Below are 21,534 nucleotides of genomic sequence, written 5' to 3' on the forward strand. Positions count from 1 at the left end.
TATCCAAAACAAAGTAGCAGAATGGATTATGTTTTGTGATTTCTCCCCTCAATTAAAAGGGAAATCTAGAGTTCTGAATACATTATAACACTATATATACACTATAAGATACTACATTATAGCATATTGCGCTCCCATATGGTCTTGCAGTTAGGATTCCTGGTTTTCACCCAGGCGGCCTGGGTTCGACTCCCGGTATGGGAAGGTGTTTCTTTTCATCAATCTCCCTACGGGATTAATAAAGTATTATCTATCTATACTATGAGTGTTACTCTTATTATCTGCATTTATTATCATTACTACTATTCATTATCAATATTATTAATATTGTTCTTCTCCTTATTCAGGTGCTAATGTGTGTGCTGCTGTATTAGGCTAGTTAGAGACCCACGTCAGGTCCCCTTTACCTTCATTTCTCCTTCTTCCACCACCAGCTGCCAGTTAGCATCTCCACCAACATCCTGCAAGGAGTACGTTATGTGATTCTGAACCATGTCTTCAACCTGTAACACAAATAATGTCACTCATGAGAAAAACGCTTCCAACATTTGATTGTCTCCACGTGGCGTGATATTCGGTGGTCTGAAATCCGGTTCCCGTTTGAAACCTACTTCTGTGCAGTTTGCCATTTTATCTCGCAGCCAGTATTAAAATTGCAGAAAAAAGGCAGACAAAAGCAAAACAGCAGATTATACAGTACATAGCACACTGCGCCATACCTGTTCACAGCTGTTTACAAAACCTCAAATTTTAAAAACTGATTTTCTGACCATGAAACTCATTTCCTTTAATTAAATCACTACAGCTTCTCTTAACAATAAAAGATTAAGCACTTACTATATTATCTGATTACTTATACAAACTACATCCTATGTAAGTTCATCAGGAAACATATTCTTAAAAGCTAACTCTTGGACATGGACTATTCTGCAATCTATTTGTGACTTCATCATAGCTTCCAGCAGAAATAACGTTACTTGTGCTTTATTTTGCATTCAGTAAAATAAAGACAAAAGAACAGTTAAAAAAGGGAGAAGGCTATTCGGCTCATCTAGTTCCTTTGGTGGTTAGTAGGTAATTGATTCAGAGATCTCATCCAGCTGTTCCTTAAAGGGAGGCCAGAAAACAAACTGTAGATCACTTAAACATTCATGACTTATAAGGTTAACCAGATAATAGGTTCATTTTTAATTCTATAAATAACCAAAAGAGCTGTTTGGCTAATGTTTTGTGCAGTCACAACTGCATATAATTAATTGGTATCTTACAAATATAAGATATGATCAAACTATAAACACAGTCAAATACTGGTTCTACAGTATATTTAACCAAAAGAGTACAATGCGAGTTAGAAAACAAGATTCCTCAATTTTCACTCCTTTTCAAACTTCTTATAAAAAGGTGCCATTAAATTCAAATTACATGACACCTGACCACTCATTTACTAACTTAACAATTTTGAAAAAAAAACTTACACAGAGTTCAATAGCAATGATTGGAACTCTATTCTGGTGTTAAGAGAAACACCCATTTACTTTGTTTTGAGATTTATTTTTACACAGCATTATAAGTCATCTATTGTAGGATTTATGGGAATAAACAATGTCAAGAAATCCAGTAATGATAAACCTATGTTAGTTTTAAACAAATTATGAGACTCAAAGATCTTCAAGTTCAATTCTGTGTAGAACAAAGCCACTGATTTCACAGTGCCTGCTTGTGATCTAAATAATAATGGTCCCTAAATTCCAAGAAAAGCACTGAACCAGTACTTTGGGTCATAATCAACTTAACAAGTACACTGCTGGGATCCCCATGGTACAGGGGAAAAAACTCCAAAAATGTTATTAATCCTTTGACTGGAAAAGAGAAATCAAGGAGCTGTTGTCTTCCATTCTCTGGCAATGCTGGAATTACATTTACAGATAAAAATGGCAGATTTATGTTCAAGAGGGGCTAGGACTATTGTACAAGCTTTACAAAAGTGACAGCCTTCATTTTCACTATGACATTACCCTGATTTGCATGCACCCACTTTGGATTACAAAATTTAGTAAATTCAAGGTTTTTTTTTTTCTTCCAGGTCAAGTTAAATAAAAAGGAGTACTTCTGGAAAACAAGGAAGCTGGTTAATTAAAGAAAAGACATTTTTACAAAGTGGTATTACATCAGGGAAAATGTCAACTCAGACTCAGACTTTTTTGCTTGTTAGAGGGAAGATAAAACAAACTGCATGCTGTTAGAGGGTCTCATCTCATAACTATATGGTACAATGCAGAAAGATACCAGAGACCTCTCTGTCTGAATACAGTACCTGGGTGCTGAATCTGTGAACATCATCAGAGGCACTGACTAGATCAATGGAAGACATGGAGGAAGAGCGACTATAGGGCTACCACAAAGACAGACAAAGAAAAAAAACCCAGGAATCAGAACAAAAGCACAACAAAGCATTCAATCAACAGCTTTCACCCGAGGTGACTGGGAGGAAAACCATAAGCAAAAAGCAAAGCCATGAAAACTAGGCACATTGACCTCCTGTGTTGTATTCATGCCATATTCATTGAAAAGCTGCAACCACTCAATGCTGGAATCATTACTGGAGACTGCGCATCTGCTTATACATTTTTAAAATAATATTGGCAAACATGGTGAAAAACTAATCTCTACTCTTACAGACTGTACTCATTACCATAAACAAATAAAAATGCACATAGTGCCCCCCAAAAGTGGTGGTAATGCCATGGCCAGAGCATGCATAGTCACCTCTGGAACTTCCTCATTCTTCTTGATTCATGTTGAAATAATGAATGAATTCTGAAGTCGGCAGAAACATTGTCTGCTTAGGCAGAAAACAATACTTCTATTCTTTTTGGGTGCTGCTTCACCATGTTGCATGACAATGACTCCAAACAACAAAGGTCATGGCAGCCAAGGAGATCATCAAGAGAAAAATAAAAGTAGAAATTCCTAGACTGGCCACATCAATCTCCAGATTTAAATCTGAGAATACACTTTGCATCCATAAAAAAAAAATCAAGTTAGAACACCCCAAGAACAGGCAAGATCTCAAAGTGGCAGCTGCAAAGGGAACAGCATTTCAAATGATTATACAAATAGTTTGGTAGGACTGATTTGAAGACATCATGCAGTTATCGCCTTGCAGAGATATGCAACCAAATACTGACCTTTTTACTAAATGAATGAGTCACTACTTCTAATATAATACTTTTGGTCACTGGCAGAAACACAAAAAAACATTTCCATACTAATAAGATAAAATGGAATTATGAAAAAATAAAATGCGAACACTGTAAAGCAAAAATATCTGTTCTTACTTTGTCGTCCCATTTCTTTTGGAGGGCACTGGAATTCTAGAAAAGAACAGATTTCCAAGGTTTCCAGGATTTAAATCAATGTAGTCAGATGCAAATACAAAAGGGAACAAAATACCTTCTGGCCGAATCTGTGTTTGCCAACGGCTGAGTAGGCATCATCAGAAGGCACTGCAGTGGGCCGGTGTATCCTGGTCTTCTCAGACTGGGACTGTAAATAAAGGGGGAAAAGTCAAGATTAACCACTTCTCCTGCCACAGGAAGTATAGACTGTATACACTAAGAGACATTAATAACGCAACCAATGGAACCAACAGATCCTAATGCGTTTTTAAATGGATTTCATGATGTATGCATATCCACACAAACTTGTCAAAGAAACGAGCATACTGTACATGACTGCAGAAAGAACCTGTAAATCCTGTAGCACCCAAGCCTGGTCTTGTATGTGTATTTGTAAGGAAACAGCACTATCCTGCCATGCCACTGTACACTGTTTCTAAACAGAGAGCCAGTGGCACAATTATGATATATGTGAATTCGTGGGATACCAAGGAACAATATGATGAGGGGATGGTGGTAGTAAAAAGTGTTCAGTCTGTTTGTGCATAAGTGAGATGAACCCAGAAGAACATTTTTCCATATTTTAGTACAGTTGTTTTACACAAACAGCACTTTATCACTTATTTTAAATCATACATTTTGACACTACATTTTAAAACATCAATGACCTTCACCTGACTGGAATTTTACACCTGAACACAGTGCAAGAACAAAAACAACGACTTTAAAAAAACAAAGCTCTGACTGTTAGTGAATCCCTAGGACTGTGATTCAATGTGATGGACAACATAACACAATTCAAAATCAGGAGGATGAAAAGGACTGTTGGAGAAAGGACAAGCTACCCAGTCAAGTAGTTGAAGTAGATACCCTGGCTTTAAAAAAATGGCTGGATGAGATCCTTGGATTAATTAACTACTGAAAACAGTCTACATGGGGCCAACAAACCTATTCTTTGTCTGTATCATCTCATGTCCTTGATGCCCTAAAATTTCAACCCTGTTCAAATTCATAGGCCAGTTTTACTCAGCACCCTTTATGTGAAAAATATCTCTAATCTTTGCATATTCCATCTGCAATGAAATATAATTTTTTTTCAGTATCTATTTCCTTCTAAATTAAAAGAAAGGGAATAATCCTTCTGTATTCGATAGTACAACTACAAGCAACTTTCTTATAAGCAGCTTTTACAATTACACTGCTTTTCCATTCTTACTGTTGTTTCCAAATGTTCCACTTCTGAGTATTTCTTGAGTAAATAGGTCAAATTAAACCTTATGTTTTATGCAGGAAACATATGAAATGTATTCACGTTTATACTTGTAATACGAATGGTGTACGTCACCTGACAAATCTTCCAATAGCACATGCTCATAAAACAAATACTATTTGATGGCCATTATAGTAATAATGTGTGTAACATTTTGATTGTAAGCTGATATCCAGTACCATGGCTGTCTCCAATGCTTTGCATTCTTTAGGTGTCAAGTGAAGTGCATTAATTGAAATTAACTCCTGAGTTAACAGAAATAAAGACATTAAGTTTAGTATCATTTCAGCTAAGTGCCTTTTTTCTTTCTTTGGTTCAATTCCTTCTCACACTTTGATGTCCCAAAGTATAACTGAATCAACACTCAAGACACGATATGTGATGGAAGCTACAGACCACAGAATGATTAGCCAAAAATACTAACCAGTTCTTGCCAAGAGAGGTATTTTTTTTATAGAAAGTTACCTGTTCTTCAATTTTGTCTTGTCTGTCAAGGGCAGCTTCAACGGCATCAAAAAACTCCTCTTCGTTAATAAGGCTGTTTGGACCTTCCTGTTTAATTAGATAAAAAACAAAAATAAAAGCAAACAGGACATATAAAAAAATAACCTCCAAAATAAAAAAAAATCTATATTTAGAAAAGCAATACTGCAAATTTACATGAGAGGAAGCTATTTCAGCCAATATGTTCACTGGTAATGTAAAACATGCACAGTTTATCCAAAATATCTACATTTGGCAAACAACTGCATAAACAACCTTTACTGCAGTGCCTATTCATCATATATGCCTCAATTACCTGATGTTGATATTTAATAAAGATTAACAGAAGAACAGAAAATACTATTTTGACTTCTAGTTCTATTTCTTAGTAACAGAAAAAAGTGCAATGACAAATATACCTCATAATCAGGGCCACCAAAGTGAGATTTCTTTTTAAGCTCTGTCATGGCAGTTTTGTATGCATCCTCAACCCTCCTTCTTTTCTCCATTTCCTTGAAACGGGGAAAAACAATCATTAAAACAACTAATCCTGCATTTCCAATCATCATTAATTGCATCGCATTACTATAATTAAACAAATAACGTTTTCAGTTCTGGTATATTAATTTGGAAAAAAAAGCTATTCACATTCAGTAGGGGTGTCATCAATATGTTGGAGTTCTGAAGATTTATGTCTTTCAGGAGAACTAATGAAACTGAACTTTCAAATACTTCAGATCTTGTCACTTAAAACCACCTGCACTAAACCTACCATCATGAAGCACAATTACAATTCTTTCCTGCTTTACTGAAGTTGTTTTGACTGCCTCTAGCTTGTAGTAATTCGCTTTAGGACTCTGTGCTCAAGAAACAAATAACCAAGAAAAAACAAAGCACTTTTCCAACTAGTGGTGATATGTATTTTTCTTGTCACTTGTCTCAAAGTAAACTTGGATCTCAGAAAACATTTAAGGTCCTAAACTGTCCAACATCAACGCTAATCTTCCTTACAAGGTTTATTTCTATGGTTACAGGAATCAGTGACTACAAATGAAAGTCATCGTTAAGGCAGCCTTCCAAACAGTATTGTAATATAGTAACTGAGGATCCCAAAGACTAGTAAACAAGGAACTGTAATGTATTACATTTAAGATTTCTAACCATCTGCAATGGCTGAAAAAAAGTTAAAAAAACTAATTTTAATAAAACCTTTTACTTCTGTCATAGTTTTAGTTCATATTATTTACATGAGGGAGTGACTTTTAAACATTTGTTTAAATCTCCACCATGTTTTAAAGCACAAAACAGAAAAAGAGCACTTGAGCAAAGGGTTAAAATAATTTCTGATTAAGCTTGCCCCATAAGGTCAACCTGATATGCAGACATTTTTAAACATACAGTGAAGAACTCGCTCCGTGCCCGCAAAGGAATCCACTTCTGGTTGTCATGTTTCATAGTTTCTGCTGGCTTGTGCTGCTTCGGCTTCCAGAAGGATAGCCGGTATGGTGTCCAGCTTGGAGACGAGGAAGCCATCTTTTTGTATGGCGATTAAGCCACTGGAAACAAGTCTGTATCAGCCCTTAATCCAAGCTTTCACTTCTCCATGATCCACACACTTCACACTTTTTCCTTTGCAGTTTCAAGGAGCAGGGACTTCCTGTCATACATACTGAGGCTCGACTGTTTGCTCAGAGATATGGTGAAACAGGTTTTGCAACCTCATGAAAAGCACCTGAAATTGCTGCCATAGTTCCACACTTAGAAGCTCACCTAATCAAGGAAAAGAAAAGCTAAAAGTGTAACTATCTAGGACAGCTACTAAAAATAATGACTAAACATGATCCTGTGCTCTTTACAAAGCTTGGAATTACTCCTAACTTTGTCAAACTATCTGAATTGCAGCAATTAGCAAATAACATGTAACTTCTCATGTAAGAAAACCTACAATCTTACACATATCGGAACAAAACCTATAACTTCCATCATTTGTGAAGTTACTACTCCCTTGTAGTGCTTTTTCCCCCAAACACATTTAACAATATTGAAACAAATAGGTTCTGTTTTAATAAGTCAAAAGGGAATTTTGTCTTCTTTACTTAGTAGACTTTTTCTAAGCTGCTGCTTGAGCATGCCATTTCCCCCCAAAACGTGTGTGAGAGAAGTTTTATTAAAGAAAAAAGCAAACCATGGGTACTGAGTCAGTTTATACCTAAATGATTCCCAATATTAAAAAAGCGTGAATCAAATATTTTCAACATTAAGGATAAGATAACCTGAAACATGGTAAAATCAAAACCTGGGATAGTCACTTAACTGTAAACTTAACTCAACTGTATATGATTATGTAATAACCTGCATGATTGTGAAATCAAATATTGCAAAGGGCTTTTCAGCCCCTCAAGTGTAGACTTTATATAGTTGAACAGTTAACTGAACTAAAAAAAAATTGAATTTTTCAGCACTTTCCAGATCGAATTATTGCATTTAAAAAGCAACTTAAAAAATACATACATACATATTAGTTCAATTAAAGATTCAATATTAGGCAAACATACTTGTTTAATTTAAGAGGTGAAACTACAGATTTTAATCTGCCAGTAGAAATCTTTAACACTCCAGTGTCACAGGACAACAATACTGCTGCCATTTGGTTTGAGTAAGAAAAATGCCACCTATTCATGAAAACTAAGGAACTAGTATTTCCAAAGCCCATAAAAATGTTTTCTTAGTCCTCACAGAGGGCAACTGCCTTTATGAAGTATAATCAGCTTAAAGACATAACCAGTATTTCACATTTGTATATATTTAAACTGGACATACTCTTAAGCTTTTCTTGCTGAGTAAATTGTAAAAAATCCATATTTCAGGGTCACAGCACATAAAACCATCTTCAAGAATTAAGTAGAAATGGCTACATACCATTGACTATATGTCAGGGTTAGCAATACATGCGCTTTCCAAGTGCAGAAATACTAAATACACCTGCCATGCAGTGCTCAATTTATAATTCATTCAGTACTGTTTCCCTTGGTTCCTCGACCACTGTCAATACAGTCCTCTGTCTCACTCAAACCTCTGTATTTGACATTAATTTGAACACACTCAGTAGCTATGTATAACAAGCATCTGTGATATACAGATCACCAAAGGAGAATAAAAATGACTCGGGGAGTTGAACAAAATGAAGCAAGGTGCTGTATTCAGACAAATCACTAAACTACTGCAATTGTATAACATAGGTCAGATAATTTTTCTAGAGAACCATACAGTCTATGAAATGCATTTTTATAAGTTGTAGCACTGTACAGAAAACATTTTTTTCTTGATTTGATCACTTACATATTGTCAGTTCAATTCATTCATTAATATGAAAATCTGCGGACTGGATATCTTAAAGAATTTAGTTTTACTAATGCTAACATTAATATGATAACTGAGCAGATCAGACTCATATCATATCATCTTGAGTGATGGCTTAGAAGAGGTTGTGAGCTCTATAATCTGGATAACATTTGGATCTATATGGTCAGCTGGCTGCTTCCTGTGACATGACTTTCTACTCCAAAACACAACGGAAGCCCTAAACCCTAATGTGGTTATGAATAACTTAGTGTTGGTTATTCACCATTGCACCTTGCATTGCTCATAGCGAGTGAGCAATTGTCAACAGCACCAAGAATTATTGTCCAAGTCTAACAAAATAAAAAAGCCCTTTAGTGCTCATAGCTCAATGTTGAGTATTTTCCCCTCCTTATAACCTGAAACCATGCAGAATGAACTATTTTCATTTTTTTTATTCAACAACAATTGGGGAGTTTTACAAAGCTTCCCAAGAAACAAAGTATTCTTGAAGGGATTTGCCATATCAAACACGTATCATTCCCAGAGTGATTCTGAATGTTGGATATTAGTGTAAGTCCTACATACAGATGGCAGAAGCACAGAATCCCATCAGCTCTGTTTTCCACAATGACATTTTCGGATAAAGGACAAATGGTACCATGCCCTATTGACCATGCTTGAATCCTTTTCCATAAAGTATAATTACAAGTATTTAGAGTGCTTCCACTTTATCTAGATCTCTTGACCCAGCTTTCCCTCTTTGTTGCTCTCTCGGAAAAGCTGTCCTTTGTGCTCAGTTTTCAGAACTTTTTTTCATGGATTGGTTTGGTACAGATAAACTACAATACTTAAAAAAACAGAGATAAGAAATGACAGAAAAACAGGAAAGCTGAACGGAAAGGTGACTTTACCTTGTCCAGTCTCTTTTGCCAGCTATCCTCACGCTTCACCATGAGGTCAATACAGTGCGAGAGAGTTGCTAAGATCCCAGCAGTGGTGGCCTTGAATGTGATAGCTTCACCTTTGAAGTCAATGCCATTGATTCCTTTGGGATTTACACATGGAAATACTAGAAAAAAATTAAAAAAGCACCTCCTTAATTCAGTCATTCACTATTCACTAATCTTTTCATAGACCATTTAATGGATAAATAGAGCATCAATCTAATTTAAACACAAGCTCTACTTCAAAGTAAAACAGCAATCAACTGATTTTCTCATTGTGAAATAATAATGCTACAGCATTACTTTCAATGCACGTTTGAGGAATACCTTTCAAATACTTTAGGAGGTGGTGATAAAATCTATCAGACTTAAATCCTACATTCTCACATGATTCTGTGTTAAAGAGTGAACACGAGCAAATCCGGAGTTGACTAGTGTTAACGGTTTCCGTTAGAAGATATACGATTATCTTTAGTTACCACTGCTACACTAAAACAAACAATTGCTTCTTGGACATTTCAGCGGTGATTACAGTACTTAAGCCATTAACCCTTGACTCACCAAATGAAGGATACACACTTTTTTCCCCAATACAGTATAAGCAAATGTGTTGTTTATATTACAAAAAAGGAATGCTACAAGTATAGTACCAAAAAAGGTGAAAACTTTTACCGACTTGACAGTGACGATGGGTATTTTTTTACAGTATGTGACTCATTGATTGCTATTTAAAAACAATAAAAGAAATAACTTTGACTTTCAACAATCTCAAAGTGCACATTTATAAAAAAACAATAAAATTAAATTATTTAGTGAAAAGTTAGATCTTTATATGTGTTTTACAAATGCCAACAGTCACAGTTTTTCACATATTTGGTCAATGAGTTCTATAGAAATTATAATACAACATAAAAAGCTCTGCTGTTCACTGTGTGAAGCCTGGTCATCAGTACAGTAAGAAGATCTGAATCAGCAGATCTCATATAAAGAGCTGGACGGCATTTATGCAATAAATCCTTAAAATAGTCTGCAGCAGGACCATTCAGTGTCTTATATGAGAGCAGGAGAACCCTGCAGTCAACTCTAAATGACACAGGGAGACAGGGACAGTTACAGGACAGGAATTGTGTATTGTGCAGAGTATTTGAGCTAGCATGTGTGAAGCCAAATTCTGGCCATAGTGTAGCCTGTTAAATACCTTGGAAAACTCTGCCATAAGCAAGGCATGACAATTGACTAACCATGAATGACATATGCCGCCAAAAATCTAAGAGAACACTGCACTACCATACAAATCAGATCCTCTTGCCATGTGATTGTGGAAACACAGGAAGGTTGATTGGCAACATCCTAAAAAAATCATTCATTAATGTTAAAGTCTTCATTAATGCAGTCCCAATAAATAATACACACTAAAAAATAAATAAGACAAAATAATGCAATCAATAATCCTGATGTTGAACTATCTACTGTTGACAGTGATATCTGAGAATCAATCCAGTTTTTCCTTGTTCCTGTTCTAAAACACCTAATTTCAATTACTCTGCACATTGCATTGCCAGTTTCTATCTTATGACCCAATTTGTCATCTTTTCTCCCTTGTCACATTCCACAGGGTACACTTTTCTTTCTCCATTTTACAGATGTCGTTGTAAAAGGTAGAGTTGTTTGCTGAATAAATTCCCCTAGCGGCATGTAATTTATATCAGGCACATGTAATTTATATCAGATGTTTCACGTATTTGACATTTTCAAAAAAGAAAATTTAATAAAACAATTGACAGACGCATTTGGACATGACTCTCAAAATCATAACCTGTGACATCACTATCTAAAGAAATAAAAAACTATCACCCCCACAAAAAACACAGCCAATATTTATTATAGCATTCCTAATGAGCCCTTTTAGCTTTTTTAAAGTTGAATACATTTTATTTCAAATGTCTGGCAGAACTGCACGCATCAATAAATGAGAATTGCATAATTAAAAAAAATGTGCTTCTTGAGAAGATGACAGTATAATAACTGGGATTTCAAATACTTACATTTCTCTTTGCTGCCATTATTGTTGTGCAGAAATTCCCCATCAGGACGAGTTGTAGGAAAGTCATCTTCGTCATCTTCCACAACTAAGAAGAAAAAGTACAGTCAGTCATGTCAGAAGGCTCTGTGGCAGACACAGCAGACGTCTTTACACCAGCAGTCAAATATAAGGACTGTGCAAAGTGAACATAGCATGGATACTGTAGTGCATAGCTGCGGTAAACAAAAGCCTAGCTGATTCTCAAGAAAAAAAACTACGAGAAGAAAAACAAAAGAAATACTTGATTCTTTCAGTTTATCAGTAGACTATCTGTGCTGGGAACTGAAAAGCACTACCAAGAACAAATAGTGTATGCTACATCTATTAAAGTGATCATGGTAAATCCAAATTGTGGATTCCTGGGACAAAGGAGGAGGCTGAAAATCACAGAAATTCAAAACTGAAAACTCGATATTTCATAATTTTTTTTTTTTCAGCTACCTCAAGAGGTTCAGGGATTTTGAATTGATGTTTTCTGTAATATTCGCTATGGCACCAATAACGGTGCAGCTTTCTATTCCCCAAGCAGTGCTTGAAAAATGGATGTCTGCACAGAAATTGATTTTGACCTTGCTTCCCTGACACTTTGGTTTGCAATACGAAATATCCATCCATTAGCAGAAAGATGGTTCAATGAAATACTAGTTAAAATATAAAAAAAACAAGCCAAAACAATCTCAAATATAATGGGAAAGTCAAGAGGAACATGATTTTTTAAAAATATATATAATAAAAAATATTTTTTTATATTTCTCTAGAGCCTTTCATACCAAAGGACTTATATATAGGAGAGGACTGGCAGGAGAAATGCTGTAAACCATTTGTCTAGGAACATGCTCCTTAACACTTTTCAGCTGTGTGATCCTTAACAATGTCACACAAACCTGTTTGACAGCATTCTGTACATCCTTAACGGTCACTTTAAGAAGGCCTCATTCTGTCTTAGCTGCCCATGGTAAGAATGTGTCTGTCCACTTGAATGTCCCTTGTTTTTCTTTTGATCATACTTTTGCTTCCATTATTAAATGTAAAGGTTTATTCCATGCTGAAAGGTAACTTTGCTGGTAAAGGCTGAAAGAAAGAGGTTTTTCTTTACCTTTCAGCATGGAATGAACCTTTACCTGCTCCTCTGCAGCCGAGGCATGCTGACACAGCTCCCTGTTTAAATCCCTATTTTAAAATATGACAGATATTTTTGTTCAAAGTTATGCGTTGTGTGGAAACACCAAAACGTTGTATATATTTTACACCATGAAATCTAACTGGAAAAGAAAACAAAAACAACACTTGGTTAGATATACACCTTTGTCCCTCTGGAGTTCGTCTTTGGAAACAGCATCAGCACAGGCATCAAAGTATTTCTGAAGGGTGTCCACCTGCCTGCACAGAATATCCCGGAATGTTTCCATCTCAGCAAGTTTCTCACGTAAACTGTGTCCTTTCTAGAAAAAATAACAGAAGCTCAAGTAATAATCAAACGACATTTAATAAACCAGATTTCAAATTGCCGAAACAGTATAACCCCCCTCCCGTAAACAGAAATGGCGTGAATTATCAATAAATACTGAATTTTTACTTTTGTTTGGCTGGTCCAGGAATGTGTAACCAAATTCTTTTAAAAATCCGGCTTTGGGGACAGGATATTGTACGCCAAAATTCATCAGCAAGAAAAATCGGCACAATCTTGCAGTTGTAGAGCAGAGGGGTTTAAAACTTCAAACCTACCTTGAAAGACGAAGTGGAAGTGGCAGAGTAACCACTTGCTGCGGATGTGAGAGACAACATGGAGCCATGCCGGCGCAAACTGGACTCTGAGCCATAGCCGGATTCTGCCTGAAAATCGGACACACACACAATGAGCCCCCATTCTGCGCACTGTGGCACCATCCTGTTTGACAAAGCGCATTTATGAACCACACCGTGGATTTTAATTCAGTCAGGTGCTCTGGACAATAGAGGGAAAGAAGTGTTTTTTTCCCCACACATTTTTCAAACATAGTTTGGTCAACTTTTGTCATGTTGCTTCTGGCACTCCTAAGCTGCTGCTAAAGCAGTCTTTTATAAAACGCATGGAAACAAGCTTAAACCAATGTTAAATTGTTTTATCTCTTCCCCCCAGTTTTCAAAATTGTAATTCTGGTCATCGTAACACTGCTGTTGAACTCCACCAGAAGCCAAGATAGGTTGGATGACTTTCAGTTCGGCTTTTAAGATTTTTCAGTTTTGCTTGATTTATTCTGAAATGTTATTTTTAAACTTGATCTTTTTGTCTAACATTTGCAAACAAAAACAATGTAATACAAAATAAATCACAGCAAGCACACAAAGAGAAAAAGGGAAATTATGTTCTGACAAGGTGTGTAACAATTTATGCAGATGACTATAACCAACTGCAAATTAATCTGTCTCCACCCAGCCTCACTAGATTTTCTGGTACAACGAAACCAGGAGATTTAAAAAGACTCCTCCAGACAGAAAAGAAGTTGAAAACCCATCTGTACTGTCAAACATATTGTTTCTGTCCATGTACTGTAACTAAGAACAATGCACTCTCACAGCTCTGACACCAGTCTTACAAGCACCTGGTAATAGTGGCTTAAATACAAAATTCACAACACAAAAGAGGAAACCTAAACAAAACCCTCTTCTGTACTAAACTGACTTGTTCATTTAATGATAAACATTAACAACCTTTAAGAACACATTCAAGTTTAGAAAACTTCAAATCGACAAATCAAACTAATGCAATTCTGAAGCAGGCAGGAGCAAACCATGCATTTTAAATTGGGAGGGCAGACGTTATCACAGTAAGATGTTTGTGGTTTCAGTGCACTTTGAACAGTTTAACTATGCCAGGCAGGTCAATTATTAAAGACTGCACCCTTTAATATCCCATGTATTCAACAGCCATAGAGCTAATATCAAATTCTTTCAAAATACCAAATAAACAGTCATAGAATTTTATTAGGTAGAAGCATGACACTTTATAATAAGCTTTAACATCTCATCAGAAACAATGAGAATATGAATTTATTTAGAAATGTTTTCATACGGAAGACTTCAAAGTGACTATAAGGCACAGAGGTACAATGGCAATATGCATTGGTAACTTGTGTTACTATAATTACTATAATTGTGACAAACCCATCAGTATACGTAGCCAATTCTTTTTTGCCACGTCATCCAACAACCCAAAAAAATACACCTGCACAAAGTCAAAAGGCTACGTTGTCATTAACTACGCAGTCTATATACTAGATTTTCACTAGGACCCGAGTTTTTCCTCAAAGTACATATCCTACCATTTAAAAAAAAAACTGCCAAGACAATTCATTGAACATATACCTGGAATTTATGAATTAGTTTTGCAAGTGACTAAGCCCTGTTTCAGCAATTACTCTGGTAGGATTTAGCAGCCCCGTGTCATTGAGGGAATCATTTGTTTTAGCGACTCACTCATTTCAGCAGTTTAATGATCCAGTTTCGCTTGCTGAATCAGACTGTGATTCAGTCTGTGATTCAGTTCTCTAAGTCGTAAAAATGAGTCGGGAAATCAAATGCTCAAATCTTTTGAATCAATTCAACAGAACTGGATGATATGAACTGGTTCTCTAAAAATAATCTGCTTTAAAAAGTTTATTTTCAAAAAGCTAGGTTAAAATACTACACTAGTTGCAGCACAAGAGAATACAGATCAAGCTCACTAAATACAAGAGAAACAGCTTTCAGGCAAATCCGTGCCTGTATAAATACACAGAGATGACCTACTAGAGTTAAATGTCTTTAGTACTCCTTTTACCACTCCACAGGGATTAGTCTGTGGTGCTGAAGAGTGAGCTTCATTATTTTGTTTTAATGCAGGCCCGTGTATCAGTGCAACAGGCTTCTTCAGCAGAACACCAGGCTTTTAAAAATCTCCTTACAAACAAAATGCCAGTGTTCACATCTGCACAGGGTAGCTCTGCAGAAGTGCAGAAGCAATATGTGAAAGTCATTTTTCCCCTTATTTTCTTGAGTAAATAGAAACAACAATTCTTTCGAGTCTGAGTTAACAACTCCAAGCAGCGGCCCTTCTACACACTCTACTACATTTCTGCTTCAGCTTTCAGTGTTTTTAACTCTTTGACAACAAGTATTGTACTTGTTGATTTCAACATTAACTTTTAACTACTTAGTTTCCGCAGATTTCCTAGCTATAGTGGATGGTTTTAGCTTTACTCGGCATGGCAACTTCCTAACACATTAACACAGCCATACATCAATTCTTAAGATAAGATCACTTTATTGGCCATATACAACTTATTGCATTAGGAATTTGTCTTTTCACATACACCAGCTTGCTCTTCAGAGACACACAGGCACAGATGGGGAGAGAGAAGCTTAGGGTCAGAGCGCAGGGTCAGCCATGTATACGGCGCCCCTGGAGCAGTTGGGGTTAAGGGCCTTGCTCAGGGGCCCAACGGAGAAGAATTCCTCTGCCAGCTGTGGGATTTGAACCAGCAACCTTCCAGCCACAGGTGCAGATCCTTAGCGACAGTGCCACCGCTCCGCCCTTGTGGTGTGAACACAACTTAAACTACATAACCTACAAAGATCTGAACTGACCATACGTCTCTTACTGGAGCTGGCAGTCCCACAGTCTTCTGAGAACTGTAAACACAATCTTGCCAGAGGTCAATTTTTTTAATTCTGTTAAGAGTGATCAGTAAAAGCAAACAGGACCTAGGAAAATATGTGTGTTGAAGTCTGATGGACCACTGCAGTGTGTGATGAATCAGGTGAGGTGTGTCAAGTGTCTAGAGCAAGGGTGCCGCAGGTTTTCTAGAAAATCGAGTTTCAAAAATCTTGGAACATCTGCAGGAAAAATCATTTGTTGAACTAAGAATAATTAAATAGTACTCCTGAACTGTCTACTGTTTACTACTCAAAAACAGCAAACTGTTGGGCTGTAGACTGCCAAGCATGGAGGACATGCCTCTGGACATCAGAAAAGACCACATTTTCTGAAATATTATATTATATTATATTATATTTTGACTCTTAATGTCATACTTGGATAAGTGGAAATAACACAACCGCATCACCAAAGTTCTCTATAATTCAACTTGTGACAATGTTATGAAGGGAACATTAAAGAATTTTGGGAATTAAGAATGTGTAAATAATTTTTTGAAACCTGGGCTCCACCCAGTGATAATGTATATCCACTAACAACCCTAACTGCCTGTATGCAAAACTGTACTTTTTTGTTCAAACTAAAATATAAATCATACTTTAGATCTATGAAACCTAATATTTTTAAAAGGATGTAAAGTACATGCATGGACACAAACTACAATTTAGACCTTATAAAATAACCACTGATTGGGGGACAATCTGTTCATTTGACTACTCAACTACACAGACAGAGAAATTCATATACATTTACATGACACTTACACTCTGTTGCATAATGAATGCGCTACAATATAATGCTCACCCACCCACACCAACCGATTTTCTAAACCTAAGGAATCAATAGGCACAACTGTATTTTAAATCAATCAAGGAGACAATTTCAACCATCAGCTGAAACAAAAACTGGAGAGGTGTCAGCAGAGGACCCGATTGCACCCATGTGCAGTAAGGAGTTTCTTGGAAGGTTTTCATAAATAAAATTCTATTTTAACTATAACTAGTTTCCTGTACTTGAACTACAAATTCTGCTAAGCCTATATGAATCCTATCTTTATTTTGAGCTATAGTAGTTTATGCAGAAAGACTGCAAAAAAAATGCCGTTTACAAGTTAGATTTCAGCAGTACTTGCAAAGAATCCCTAAATAAAATAATAGAAGATGCATAGGTATAATGGTCTGGTGGAACCGGTGAATCTATCTGAACACTATGGGAATACCGCTGGTTCAGCATGTCGAGGACAGGGGACTAGGACATACTGTACTGTAATTCCTCATCATGTCATAATGACTAGAAGGGCTACTTGCAAGCAAACAGAACTAAATACTGTTACCCCCCAAAAAACATATAAACGAACAATACAAAGTGAAACCCATTCCTGGATGCACAAAGATGGCCTAAAATGTAAACTAGCTCCGTTAACTTTTAAACCAGATTATGAATTATAATCTAAAATCTTAGTATGCATCCTGAAATAAATCGAGGATTTCGCGATGCACAGCATTGTGCAGCAAGTTATCGTAAACAAAACAGAAAGGTAATCTTCCCACCCATGACAGATTCTAATTCAATTTCTAAGTTTCAAAGAAACCTGAAAAACCATGATATGAAAGTAGACCTTTACCTGGCAAAGATCAGCACACAGGTACAGTAAGGCTAGCTGCAGTGCTTGGCTTTCTAGGACATTTTCAGAGCTTCAGACAAAGGACTGTTTTTAATTATATTTGCAGTTCTCTCCAAAAGGAAGCCTAACTAAAATGAGGTGCAGTACCAGAGAAACTGTTCTAAAAAAAAAAAGGCAGTATACTAGAAAGCAAAAAATGGCACATGACAGCAGAAAAAGTAATTGAGAGTTCCTCTCGAAAATAATTTAGGATTAAGAATGCACTCAAATAATAAGACTTTAGAGCAGCAAAATATTCTGAATTCACCACAAAAAGAACAAAGGCTGAGCCCCACAGATTTAAAAGATGGTAATGATTGGCAAGCCATAAAAAAAGACACAGAATAGCAACGTTCATCGTCTTTAGAAGCCATATAGAATGTAATTTTTCTTGCAAAACAAAACACAAAAAAACACGCAATATTCTTAACTCATCAAGCCAGCTGTTGTAACAGAAGCATGCAGCATGCTAAGCCCACCATTCTACCATTCCAACAGCTAAAGCAGAGCAGATCACTGCTGCATTTGTCACTTGTGGTGCGGAACATCGTTAACCATTCACTGCAGACAACCCTCTCAAGAATGAGCCAGGTAAGGTAAGGTGAATGTTGGATGAGAGCCTCTTCTCACTGTGAAACTATAAATCAGCCAAGTAAGCATATCCAAGCTGGCCAAGATGAAGCTTTTAACATTAAGCAGCCACAGTCGAAGCACAGCTCAGTCTCTGCCACATAAAAGGAAGCGCATTACTGCCTTATGGAAAAGTATATGCTGATTATCCATGCGGAGTCTGTAGATGTACTGTCCACAGCTCGCGAAGTCCATGCACAAGGTGTATCAGCCTTACGACACTCATGAACTGACGTTGTTATTGCACTGCAACACCTTCTCCACCTCTTTGCATCTCAGCATGGGATCCATTACAGTACTTTTAAAGGGAAGCTGTTAATGAAATAGTACCCAATCCAGTACTGTGGGCTGCAGGTGTTAAGTCTCTCAGGCAGTGCTGGTGACAAAGCTGGGAGTGAGGACCAGCCTCGGAAATGCTGCATTCCCAGGACCGGCAGACTGCTGTGTGATCACGCTGCTCCCTCTCATCCCTCTCTCTTCAATCAATCGCAGCTGCAGGCTCCGAGTTTAAGTGGGTCAGTGCTGCACTACCATGACAAAGAGCTGGCTCGGAGAAGGTTCAAAGTACCAAATTAGCAGTAATCCTCCCCCACCCCTCACTCCGCAGCGGACGGCATCACACGGAGCCCGTATATACCCCAGATGGGTTTCTTGCACCAGTAACAAAAAACTGCATATCTTGCAATACCAATCCTGTCCGACAGCAGAAAAAACACATGAATAATTCATCAGCTACTCAACAGCAGAAGCCTCCATCCTCGCATTTCCCTGGCTTTTCATGATGTTAATTTTCTAAATGTATTTTAGCATTTAGAAATATAATCAGGGTTTCATACGCACTTTTTGATTTTTTTAGGGATATGTTTGTACGAATATTGTTGTTACTGCAATAGGTTAAGTATGAAGGTGAAACAATGTCATAGAACATGGATGAAATGGTTCACAGGGTCACACATTTCAGTATACGGTAGTTCGTCACATGTTTCTAATGCATTTGATGCACCTCTGTGCTAGACAAATTATGCCCTGACCTCAGTAGATTCCTTCAGGCTTTCATCCTTAGCAAATCCATTAACACTTCATTTCTTCAAAGCCCTATTAAAGAATGGGATTTATACACAATAATATAATACAATTATAATACATACAATAATAATGGCAGCTTTGTGTGGCACACAGTCATCAGCAAATCCTGACCATGCTGCTTATGTACAGAATATCTTGGATCGACCCTAGGTGAAGTTTTAAATGAAACTGACAACTTGATTCCTTCTGAGGAAGAAACACCAATCCTACAGATTTTATAGAAATTGGGAATTTGGTAATGGCCCTACATTCATTCTCTATTTAGGAGGATATGTGTCATTATAATATTGTCAAAGAATAAGCAATAAATGAAACTGTTTGTGTCCACTGAGCTAGGAACTTTCTGACCCATTTTCATACACAATCCTTTTTTCACATTTCAAAGTAAATATGCTTCATCTTAACCCTTTAACTTTAACAGAGATCCGAACCAGGAAGTTAGAAATGCACAATGTATTTTGAGCAAGAATTATACTACGACAACAGAGGTGTTAACTTACTTGGAGGCATTAAAAAGTGGTATAAAGTAACCTAAACAAATATCACTGCTTGGTGCATATACTGTCTAATTATATTTGTAAAGTTTTATTCATGTTCATTACTTACATAGCTGGAAAATGTAAATTTTTGTAGATCATATACAATTGAAAATCTCTAGTTGAACAGGCAAGCTACGCATGGAATCAAACAGAACATGCTACATGACATAGCTTGCATTACTGCAGATAATCAGTATTATTATCAAAGATAATCTAAGAACTGGAACTATTTGTAAATGTATGAATCACTTTAACCCAATACTATAGGCCAACAGCACATCACGATCTACACACAGACAGAAAACAGAAGACAATGTTGTATGGATAAAATGAGCAAAAGAACTTTTATGTCCAATTCCACAAGTATGTTTCACATACGCTAACAATCAGAGGTTGATTTATTGATCAGATGAGTTATTAAAGCGGATAGATCTCACTTTTAATTTATATGCATTTAGGTAATCTGCAATGGGAAAGCAAACTTGACAGTTAAACAGCTACAGAATAGCTTGGTAAGGTAGGGCTACAGCAACAGTGGATTATGGAGTGCTTCAACAGTGTGGGCTGCACCCCCATAACAATAAAGTGTTATGAATAGCATCCTTCTCTGCAAATTATGAAAAGTGCTAAGCGTTCTTGAAAATCTCTATGTAGTGCCAGAGCGATTTACCATATAAAACTGACATATAGAATATAGAAAACTGATTTCAGAAGATGTCAGAGAATGATGTGGAAAACAATTTTAAAACTTCAAAACTCATAGCTGGCCCTCAGAATGCAACCAAAGCAGATAGTGAGGGGCCATGCCAGGCAAAGAGAAGGGACCCCAGTGTCTAAAATGAGAAATGTGAAGAATGTCAATGTTGATAAATCCAGCTCAATGAGAAGTAAAGATTATAATGAGCAGATAGACAGCTCTGTGCAGAGGAAGACTTTTAACGGGCCTTGTATTTCAAAAGCTAAAGGCTTGCTGAACCACCAGCATTACTACACTGCTTTGAGTTAAGAAATTTAACCTGTAATGTAAAGAGGTTATCATTAATGTTTTATACTAAAATGACTATTTGATTCCAGACAAGCCCAAGTTTATACATATGCGACCTACTGCAGTCCACCTATATCACATTTTATTTATGTAGGTCAGTTGAGATGCAATTGAAAAACAAACACTTGCATTAATGAGTAGGATTAGTGTAGATTACACCTGCGCCTCTTCAAATCCCTCAGGCATGGACTTTAAGGGTCCACATAGAAAGGTTTGCTTGTAGAATGGATAATATCCCCAAAGAATTTCAGTTCTCCTGCTGCAGTGATAGAAGCAGCTAAAAGACTGATGTGGCGATCAGCAGTCTAGCTTCATTATATTCAAATTTGAGTGTAGGAATGTTACCAGTATACTGTAGTATAGGCAAACCATAAGT

The 21,534-nt window shown here is 36.7% G+C and overlaps 1 protein-coding gene across 4 annotated transcripts in view; it reads right to left on the reverse strand.

Annotated features, from left to right (window-relative positions):
* Nucleotides 1-21,534, reverse strand: part of LOC148837685 (ceramide transfer protein) — a 59,626-nt gene that overhangs the window by 7,066 nt on the left and 31,026 nt on the right. For 2 of the 4 annotated variants that reach the window (XM_088910142.1, XM_088910140.1), the window contains exons 4-12: nucleotides 13,246-13,353; nucleotides 12,824-12,962; nucleotides 11,483-11,566; nucleotides 9,405-9,562; nucleotides 5,571-5,663; nucleotides 5,134-5,220; nucleotides 3,454-3,546; nucleotides 2,315-2,392; nucleotides 408-503 (exon numbers count right to left, since the gene is read on the reverse strand). In XM_088910142.1, the coding sequence (XP_088766268.1) occupies nucleotides 408-503; nucleotides 2,315-2,392; nucleotides 3,454-3,546; nucleotides 5,134-5,220; nucleotides 5,571-5,663; nucleotides 9,405-9,562; nucleotides 11,483-11,566; nucleotides 12,824-12,962; nucleotides 13,246-13,353 (936 nt within the window). The remainder of the gene's footprint in view (nucleotides 1-407; nucleotides 504-2,314; nucleotides 2,393-3,453; nucleotides 3,547-5,133; nucleotides 5,221-5,570; nucleotides 5,664-9,404; nucleotides 9,563-11,482; nucleotides 11,567-12,823; nucleotides 12,963-13,245; nucleotides 13,354-21,534) is intronic. The other 2 variants (XM_088910144.1, XM_088910143.1) reach the window with 1 other exon arrangement.

This window comes from Atractosteus spatula, chromosome 3 (assembly GCF_055471065.1).
Source record: "Atractosteus spatula isolate fAtrSpa1 chromosome 3, fAtrSpa1.hap1, whole genome shotgun sequence".
NCBI classification, from domain to species: domain Eukaryota; kingdom Metazoa; phylum Chordata; class Actinopteri; order Semionotiformes; family Lepisosteidae; genus Atractosteus; species Atractosteus spatula.